At 44.3% G+C, this 10538-nt stretch overlaps 1 protein-coding gene across 1 annotated transcript; it reads right to left on the bottom strand.

Annotated features, from left to right (window-relative positions):
• Positions 1-2727: 2727 nt before the first annotated feature.
• Positions 2728-7899, bottom strand: LOC139030824 (keratin, type II cytoskeletal 6A-like). The gene is made up of 9 exons (XM_070454375.1): positions 7308-7899; positions 6258-6472; positions 5861-5921; positions 5626-5721; positions 5335-5499; positions 4766-4891; positions 3722-3942; positions 3470-3504; positions 2728-3359 (listed from the first exon to the last, which is right to left on the bottom strand). Exons 1-9 carry the CDS (start codon positions 7845-7847, stop codon positions 3121-3123), a joined length of 1698 nt encoding a protein of 565 aa, XP_070310476.1. The 5' UTR covers positions 7848-7899; the 3' UTR covers positions 2728-3120.
• Positions 7900-10538: the final 2639 nt, after the last annotated feature.

Here is a 10538-nt window from a genome sequence, read left to right as displayed (position 1 = left end):
TGATGTACAGCCTTGACGTACTCCTTTTCCTGTTTGGAACCAGTCTGCTGTTCCATGTCCAGTTTCAGCTGTTGCTTCCTGACCTGCATACAGGTTTCTCAAGAGGCAGATCAGGTGGTCTGGTATTCCCATCTCTTTCAAGGACAAGTATGATGAGGAATTAGTTGGCAGGGAGTCTGTAGGGAATGCCTCCTGGGGCATGCAGCAGGCAGAGGAGAGCAATCTGCTCTCAGGACCTTTGGAAATGTTCCCTCTTCTGCTTGTGCCATACCCTGTGCCCCCATGAACTGTGATGTCATTCATTAGTCTGTGCTGGGGATTCTAGCCAACATAGCTAGAATCTACCTTGTAGGGCTCACAAGTGATTATCCTGGATCACAGAAGATTCAGGTAAGGTGAACTTTGGATATGGCTTCTAAGCAGAAAAACTTCTTCTATTTGAGATTGTTATGAAAAAGATATATTTTCTGTATTTTCCAAGTAACTAGACTCCATCCTGGAGGAAGCAATTAACTTTAGGAGCCAAATCCAGTATCTAACAACCTTTGGTACTTCTGAGTCCTTCCTTGCTTCAAAAGCAAGACTTTACTGTTTCAATAGAAAAAAAATGTTTATTCCTATGCAGCCCTCACAGAACAAAAGAAATCAATCTGAAAATTTTAATCTCATGTACATTAATCAAGAGATTGAAATTTTTCTTTCTTAATACCAAAATTGTAACCACATTTAATTTCAGATGTCATACAATGAAGATATCACGGGGAACACACTTTCTCTTTTGAAATAACAAGGTTCAACATCAAAAGATTTAGGAAGTACACAGATTAAAAAAATACAGTTTACTGGAGTTAAAACCAACATGAGATTGTCAATATTATTGTTTTATCATTAGCCATTCAATGATTTCTCTGTATTTCTGTCCCTCCAACTGTCTTTCTATTTCTTTGTGACTCTGTCTCTTTCTTTACCTTGCTTGTTTTATAATTTTGTATGAAAATTAGTAAAAAATACAGATGATACTTTGAACCTCTTGCCTTAAATGTTTTCCATAATAACTATGTTTCATTTAGTCATTGTGTCTCCTTAGACCTTTCTTGGTTTAACACAGTTTGTCAGATTTTCCTTGTCTTTGTGACTTAGAAAGTTTTGAGGAACTCTGCCTGTCTGTTTTGTTGATGTCCAACATTGTGCTTTTTCTGATGTTGTCTCATGAATAGACTGGAGTTGTGGTGTTTTGGAGGAAGAACATAAAGGTGATCTACACTTTTTAACACATCATCTTAGGGTACATGCTATGAAAATAACTTATCACTTTAATATTAGCCTTGATCATCTGGCTGAGGAAGTGTTTGATTGATTTCTCTTCAGTAAAGTCACTCTTTCCCCCCTATTTTAGACTGTACTGTTTGGAAGGAAGTCATTGTGCACAGCCCACATCCCACATCCCTTAGCAGGGAGTACTTATTCACTCGTTCACATGGGGACCATGTATGTAACTAAAAGAAATCCTTTTGCCTGAGACTCTTCAATTATCCTTCATGAATTAATTTAATCAATCATTCATTCACATTGGTAGATACCATGAATAATTATTTCATAATTGGGCTTTAATCCAAATATTATTTATCTATTTATTTATGGCTGAGGAAGTTTCAGTTTGTCCACTAATAGCTCTTTCAGTGTCTTCTGTGACTATTTCTTCACTTTTTGCCACTGAAAGATGCTCCAGAATCACCTTCACATATACTCCTCCCCATTCATAGAATCAGACATGTCTTCTCGATTCTTCAGAAGAGAACTTGCATCGTATTAGGTGGATTCTCCAGAGAAATCATCTGAGATTAGGGCCGTGGACAAAACAGACTGGAAACAATTACTGGATCTCAGGAACATTGCCTGACTCTCAGACCAACCTGGCATTGTATCATGAGATTTTCTTACCCATTCAGAAAGTCAAAGGAAGCCAAGACACAGCTGAGAGAGAACGCAAGGCCATGTCTTCGGACTGGCAAAAATTCAACCTCTTTGAGTCTCTGTGAGAGGATTTTGAGGTGAGGAAAAATGCCTTCCCATTTCTATGTTGTCTCCCTACTTTAAAAAAATCAGCAGCTGCATTTTGTTTCTGAGTCTGTAGATCCTGAAATTAACCAGTGTTTCCATTATTTCCCAGGTGAAACCTTATTGGGATTCATATCCCAGAAGTACAAGTTCTTACATTTGTACTGTTTCCTCAGGATACACTACTAGAAGCATACTTTCAGTTCAGAAGTGTGTACTTTTAAATTGCACCTGATACATGTTGTTAGGCACACTTTTGTGGTCATAAGGCATTTTAAAATATAAATCAGACATCTTACACTCTAGTCAATATTCTTCTGATCTAATTAGACTGTAATATGATTCACTGAGAATGATGGATGACTACTGCGGCAGACAGAGGTAGAATCATAGAGACAAGTCAGAGAAACTAAATTGCTGAAACTAATCTGAGCAGTAAAACCAGACTTCACTATGATGGACCCAGATCCCTCCCACTCCACATGCCAAGCTGTTCTGGGAGGACTGCTGGCATCAGGATGTTAAAGTGCTGTCTGTTGAAGTTCTCTAAACGAGGAGAGTGAAGCACATAGGGGCTGGGAGTATGCTTCATTCCTTAGAAGGCATTTATCAAATGAAAACCTCAAGATCCATTGGAGACAAAGAAAAGCTATGTGAAAGCACACAGTATGTGATAAATCTGCTTTATTTAGCAATACAAGTGAGCAAAGAGCAGAGGAAGCACACAGAGATACAGACCCTGTACAGCAAAGAACCAGTCACTTCTGCTTTCACAATCACTGAAATGGAGGAACACAACACCTCTGAGACAGGACTTCCTGGGCCAGTGGAAAGCAAAGTCCATGTCTGGACTAGGACCCAAGTGTGAATTTCTGATGGTGAACAATTGAAGCTCAGTTAGAGCAGGTATTGGCAGAGGGAGACAAAGGCACTCAGTAACTTCAGTTCTAACTCAGAGTAAGAGATGAAGGGAGCAGAAGTGAGGAAGCAACTAGAGGAGAGGGTGATGAAGCTGGACAGGGAGCCTGAGACACTGTGGGAGCTTGAGCCCATGACAGGACTTCAGTGCTTGTAGCTCTTCCTGCTGGAGGAGGAGGAGGTGGTGGTGTATTTGATGGTGGAACTGCTGCCCCCAGAGGAGCCGAAGCCACACCCGATGGCTCTGCCACTGCCAGCACTGAAGCCACCTCCAAGGCTATGGCCGCCGCTGTAGGAGTAGCCACTTCCTCCGCCCACGCCTAAGCCACCGCCGAGACCGCTGGCACCGCCATAGCCACCAGAGACGGTGGACTGCACCACGGCTGTGGAGGCAAGGGGGCGAGGTCAGGACAAGATGGGGAGCTCACTCTGCCACACAGAGTCCAGTCAGGGGGACGCAAGGGCAAGGGCCGGGGGCAGGTGAAGTACTTACAGATGTTGACTTGTCCAACGCCTTCCCCACTCAGCCTAGGAGAGAGAAGACACAGCCATGAGGAGGCCCGGAGCCACAGCTGGGCCCGCACGGGAAACCTCCGTGAGAGGAGACTCCCCAGGAGCCTGCCTTCTCAGGGCTCTTCTGGGAGTGGCACTGTGACCAGCACTAGAGTGCCTTCCACGTGGGCGCATTGGCGGGACTCCTTGGAGATGGAGCCAGATGATTGAGGAGGTTGTGTGAGTTGCTCACCTGCACTCCTCGCCCTCCAGCAGCTTCCTATAGGTGGCAATCTCCACGTCCAGGGCCAGCTTGACATTCATGAGCTCCTGATACTCCTTCAGCAGCCGGGCCATGTCCTGCTTGGCCTTCTGCAGGGCGTCCTCCAGGTCAGTCAGCTTGCTCCTGGCGTCCTTGAGGGCCAGCTCCCCGCGCTGCTCAGCGTCGGCGATGGCGGATTGCAGGCTGGCGCACTGGAGGGGAGGAGGGGCAGATGAACCTGAGTCTGGGCTCCAGGGGAGAGGAAGCATAGTTCTACTTTCCCAGTGAGGAAGAGCTCTAGAGCCCAGATCTCATGGAAATGAAAGTTTGATTTGTTTTGTCCAGTTTTCCTCAGTGCTGCAAACCTTAACTATTCTAGGAGCACCTTAAGAAATTCTATTCCCTTCTGTATTAACCACCCAAATGATGATGGGGCTAGAAGATACCACAGCAGACCAAAGACCAGGGGACAAGGGAAGAAATGGACCCACTGACTTGTGTTGAATGTTGACAGTTTGGGTAACTTCATGTGGATATATAATAACTTATACAAAGCCACAAACATCCTCAGTGAGGAGACGATTTCATCTTAAACTGTTGAGACTTTGCCTTCCTTCCTCTTCACAGTTTTGGACAACCCTCATTTTTCCTGTGTCTCTTCTCGGATTCTTTTTGCAATGAATCTGAGCATATTTGCAGTATTCTTCTCCACACTATCTGTCCTAAACTTTTCTTTGTCAACTTGCATCTTGAATTCTCAACTCAATCACTCCCCTTGTGGAATCTCATTTCTATGCCTCTAGACTGTATCTTTGTCCCAGTGACCAGTAAAGATTCGGCCTATCCTCAGTTTGTTTCCTGCTCTTGAGTTGGGCTCCATCTCTCAAACCTGGGGAAACTCTCCCAGGGAGGAAATACATGTCCTTCTCTCCCTGCTTTTCCCTCAGTTCCCAGAAATTTCCCACACGATGGTTGATGATACCTGATGTTCTAGGAAGAAAAGGATGCTTTTCTCTTCCATGGTCCCCACTGTACCTGCTTCTTGACGTGGTCGATCTCAGATCTCAGCCTCTGGATCACACGGTTGATCTCAGTGATCTCCTGCTTGGTATTGCGCAGGTCATCCCCGTGTCTGCCTGCCGTCACCCGAAGCTCCTCATACTATAAACCAGAGGGAGACAAAGTGATGCTCATAAGCTTCAGAGACACTAATCAAGGCTTTCAAAAAGGAATCTACTGGTTTTCCACAAGACATTTAAAGAAAACTGGTGTTACTAAGTCATTGACACTCTACACCCATCACACACCATACTTGGTAGGACCACTGACTGACTGGTTCTCTTCAGGAAAAGCAATGTTCTGTACTGTTGCTGAGAGTCAACATTGAAATAAAGCTAAAACAAAGGTCACTCACCTTGATCTACATTAGCTTTCCTCCTAACTTGGGTTGTATGACCTACGAGACTTGGACATAATTACCCAAAAGATCTACCCTGAAGGTCCCCCACTTCTTAGTTGTAGTTTCCCCACTGAAGTCTATAGCCACATTGATGTTCTCAGAGGAGGCACAGGGATTCTTCATCAGCTGCCGCCTCACCACTCACCTTGGACTGGTACCAGGACTCAGCCTCAGCCCGGCTCCTCTGAGCGATCTCCTCATACTGGGCTTTGACTTCAGCGATGATGCTGTCCAGGTCCAGGTTGCGGTTGTTGTCCATGGAGAGGACCACAGAAGTGTCTGAGATGTGGGTTTGCATCTGAGCCAGTTCCTGCAGAGCAAGAGATCATCCGATCATCTTTGGTCCTGATTTTTAGAGAGGTACCTAGACCAAAGATCTTCCACTCTTCACAAATCTCTTTAAAGGCAATAAAACAGAATGCGGAGAGATACTTACAGCCTCATAGAAGGTTCTTAGGAAGTTGATCTCATCTGTGAGAGCGTCTACCTTGGCTTGTAGTTCAACCTTGTTCATGTAGGCAATATCCACATCCTGGGGAAGAAGCCAACAGACTGGGATCAGATGAGCCCTCCTGCCCAGCCTGCTCCTGTTTTAGTCTCCTTGATGATTCTTTTCTCAGAATCCTCTCCTTCAGGAAAGGAGCATGAACCCCTGATCTGACCCATCTTACCTTCTTCAGTTTCACAAACTCATTCTCTGCTGCTGTGCGCTTGTTGATTTCATCTTCATATCTGGAATTAAAAGGAATAAAATCTAATTGAGTCAGCAGTGAAGATGATACAGAAAAAGCAGCCTGGGATCTCTGCTCCCCAGAATGGATATATGCAAATGAGACCTGTCAATAAGCCTAAAGGTTGTAATTTGTGGTTTCTAATTTCTTTACTCCATTACTCTTCCCATTCAACTTCTATGGCCCTTTTGTTCTTCAGGGTTTGTGTTTAGTAACAATTGTAATGTCATGTCTACTGACATGTTTTACTAAGAATCAGCCCTCATTGGACCTGGTCATCTAATAGACTGCAGTGTGGGCTTCAGGAATCTAAGGTGTTTTCTCTCCTGTAACTCACTTGTTCTTGAAGTCCTCCACCGTGTCCTGCATCCCCCTGAGCTCCGAGTCCAGGCGGCCTCTCTCCCCAAGGATACTATCCAGCTGCCTCCTGAGATTGTTGATGTACTGCTCGAACAAAGGCTCCAGGTTCTGCCTCACGGTCCTGGTGCCCTGCTCCTGCAGCAGGGTCCACTTGGTGTCCAGGACCTTGTTCTGTTGCTCCAGGAATCGCACCTGCAGGGAGACAAGATGGTTATCTGTGAGTTGACAAGTCCCCAGGCTGATGGTGGTCCCGGTGGTATTGAGTTGCTCCAGAGCCTGTACAGGAGCTGACAGTTCTGCTCCCCTGATTCTTTAGCTTCATACCACACAGTCTCATTGCCAAGTTTCTCCAGGAGCTGTCAGATATTCCCTCCCTCTCACTATGGAAATTGTCAGAGACTTTCAACCCTTCCGGTCTTTCTCTTGACATGGGCAAGTACAAATGTACTTCATCAGTTTAGGGATATCAGATATTTATAATCTAATGATTAGTTTCCAATTCTATTAATGATTGGATTTAACCTTGTTTCCCATATAGTGCATGAATACAGCTGATACAAAGGCCCTTAAGGCTCATTTTCTGGTTCTATAGGTGAGTATTTCTATGGATATATACTTGAGTTGTGTTTCATCAAATTCCCTATTGCTATTTGCTTTTTTTCCTCCCTGCAGCATCCATCTATGACTCAAATGCAGTTTCCACTACAATACCCTTTTAAGTTTCTTAGACCATTCAGAAGATCAAGCCATCTCATTGCACTCTCTCATTTCATGTTCCTTCATTCAGGATTATCAAGAACTGTGAATGTTTCCTTGGCAGGAATGGGGTCAAGTGAGGGATGGCTAATTGTAAATGATTTCCATCACCTTCTGCCTGGGGTCCACATGGAGCCTGTCCTGCATCCCAGTGGAGAGCTCACCTGAGTCCTACCTCCCTCTCCCCCGAGTCTTCCCTCCCCGGTAGGACATTAGTTGGCTCTCTTGGGCACTCTGCAATCCCCACTGGGGGCAGATGCTCTCAGCTCACCTTGTCAATGAAGGAGGCAAACTTGTTGTTGAGGGTCTTGATTTGCTCCCGCTCCTCAGTCCTCACCCGCTGGATGGTGGGGTCGATTTGCAGGTTGAGGGGAGTCAGGAGACTCTGGTTGACGGTCACCTCTTGGATGCCTCCAGGGGGGCACACAGGGAAGCCAGCACCACCGAAGCCACCTCCAAAGCCAGCTCCACCACCAAGCCCAAAGCCACTACCAGCCCCAGCACCGAAACCAAATCCGCTCCCGGCTCCACCTCCAAAGCCATAGCCAACTCCAATTCTGCCGCCATATCCGCCACCGATGACACAGCTGCCCCCTGCGATGGAGATCCTCTTGGAGCCCCCCAGGCCATAGAGGCTGCGGCTGCCAAAGCCAGCTCCTCCACACACTCCAGCGAGGCCGCCACTGCCCCTGGAGCGGGACAGGGACACGCTGCTGAAGCCAGAGCGGCAGACCCCAGGGACTCTGGCTGAGCCGGCACTGAAGCCCCTGCGGCTGCTGCTTTGGGTCTTCACGATGGATTTGCAAGACATGGTTCCTGAAGAAGAAAAGACTGAGGCAGGAGCGAGGGGTGGAGTGGAGGGCTGAGAGGAGCAGGTCTGTAAGAGGAGCTTCCCGGCAGCAGCTTATATATGGAGAAACTGGGCTGGGCTCAGTCCTGGAAGGTGAGCCTGCAGGTTGGGAAGGGCCAGGCTTCACAAAGAGTGAGATCACATCTGGTTTATTAGAAAAGTTATGAAATATGAAGATTGCATTTTTGGTTTCCTTTAGTCAGGGAAAATTTCTCCTGCCTTCCAGCTTTGACAGCTCTGAGAACAGTAAGACTAGTCTCAACCCAACTGAGCTGGGAGTTAGTCAGCAACTCACACAAAGGTTCTCCACGTTATGCTCATGTGTGAAATGTACTGAGGCTCGTCTGCCCTGCTGTTTCACCCACCAGCCAGAGATCCTGGAGATCAAAATAGCCTATTGCTTTTCCTATAACTGTAATTATTAGTGTTTGTCATTAATTACAGAAGTTAAACATGACCTTTTTTGCTTTCCCTAAAAATTTCCCACAGGTAGGTATGTAGATTTGCAATATAAATGGGTCTCTGTATACCTATTGCTGGATTTTATAAAAATTAATTTCTCATGGTCAGCCTTATTTCTTCTATGCTACCATGCAATTCCTCATTAAACCTAATATATTGGAAAGCAATTTCCAGATATCTTGTTATATTTTAGAATATAATTCAATATTTAAATTTAAATGAGTTGCTCTCTAAAATTACTAACCATATAACTTTTATATATCCTTAAATGCTAGATGTTTATTAACATCAAGGAGTATCTATTCAACCTTGAAATAAATCTGTGTATTATTTATATTTTATTTTTTGTTTTCCCAAATCAGGATCCTAGTAAATTCCATTCATTTTGTGTTTGGGTTATATGTCTTTAACGTATTATGTCTTTATAATATTGCAGGTCATTAAATCTGCCTCCACTTTCCACTTGCTGTTTATTTGTGAGAAAAAATATAGCTTATTTGTTTTCTGCAGTTGTCCAATCTTGGAGTGTTTAACCTGCACAATCATGTCATCTTGTTTAAGGTGGTATTCTGTCCTTCATGTATCCTGTGAAGTGACAATTCAAAGTAGAAGCTTAATAAGTGATTACTTTAAACATTACAGATATAAATGTCATAGAATGCCTATTTATATGCAGAATATTGATATTAACACATCTACTTATTTATTTAAAGTATTTAATAAGTAATACATGGCTGAGGGAAAAATTACATGCTGAAGGCCATTGCCCATTCCTGTTTAGGAAGACCATGAAGTGTTGGCTACTTCCCTGTGTATCCTTGTAGTGACCTCATTTGAATGTTTCTGTGCTTCTCCTGGGGCATGTGTGATGCATATGGCTTCCCAGTGGCTCAGGGATAAAGAATCTGCTTACGATGCAGGAGCTGCAGGAGAGGCTAGTACGAACTCTGGGTCTGGAAGATTCCCTGGAGAAGGGCTTGGCAATCCACTCCAGTATTCTTGCCTGGAGAGCTCCATGGACAGAAGAGCCTGGGGGGCTACAGTCACTGGGGTCGCAAACTGTCGGACATGACTGAAGAGACTTAGCACAGCACGTGTGATGCATGTGAGAATATATTTTGAATATATACGTATATATGAAACACATATATATTCTCCTTTGCAATTATGCTTATAGTGTATGTACTTTTTCTCCCATATCTCTGTTTTTTCTCAATTTTCATGTAGCAGTCTCAAGTGCTATTTCCTACGGGTTGTTTTCTTCACCTTAAACCTGTGCATTGTTGTGCATCAGCAAGGTTTTATGTTGTTTTTAATTTGGCCTTCATTTCTCTTGTGACTTTATCTGTTTTTCTCTGCTGCTTGTCTGAGTTCTACCTGCTAATATTTAATCATTTATTTCTCACACTATTGCCCCTTGGCTTTCTTATTTCATCATGGTGTTCATTTTACCACATTTTAGGAAATACTTTATTCTGACTTTTTTCTGTTGAATGCTTTCTAAGTGGCTGTTGCTTTTCCTTTTCCTTGTGTTTTTTGTTGTTGTTGTTGTTTGCTTGTTTATCTGTTTGCTTTAATGTAAAGTGTCCTTCGTGGGACTTGGAATGGTTCCTTCCTAACAAGAGCTCATCTCTGAATGATTTGAGATCCTTTTGGACCTGCCTTTACAGTCTTCTGGGAGGACAGGCCACAACCAGAATAACTGGAATTCTCAGTAGGACACAGGTTGTGTAAATAGTTCTTTTAATTTTAATTCATCCAAGCCAAGGAAGTTGTCTGCAGAGCGGCTCACAGTTCAGCCTCGGTTTTCTTTGCTTCTCCAACAACAAGCTGCCAATAGGCATTGCCTCTGATTCCTTACTCAACCCTGCCTTCCCTGCGTCTTGAAACTTCAGGGCAAATAGGCCCTGCCTATAGCCCACACACCCACTTCTGACTGTTGCAAAGATCGATTCTTTGATTCTTAGATATGCACCTGAGGATGTGTTCTTCACATTCACACAGCAGGAGTTGAATGAGTCAGAGGTGCCTGGTAACAGGAAGACCTCAGGGTTAGCTTTGTGTGCTCTTCTTCTGTGTTTCCCACGTTGTTTAATTTTGATCCGTCTGTTTTTGAGAGTGTTCTTCACTGGATTTTCTGAGATGTACATTGAGGGCATCTTCTGAGTTTTCCCAACATGTGTGATTTAT

This window comes from Odocoileus virginianus, chromosome 24, assembly GCF_023699985.2.
Source record: "Odocoileus virginianus isolate 20LAN1187 ecotype Illinois chromosome 24, Ovbor_1.2, whole genome shotgun sequence".
Taxonomy (NCBI): domain Eukaryota; kingdom Metazoa; phylum Chordata; class Mammalia; order Artiodactyla; family Cervidae; genus Odocoileus; species Odocoileus virginianus.
The sequence above is the reverse complement of the archived record's forward strand: the minus strand, read 5'-3'. Positions and strand labels throughout refer to the sequence as shown.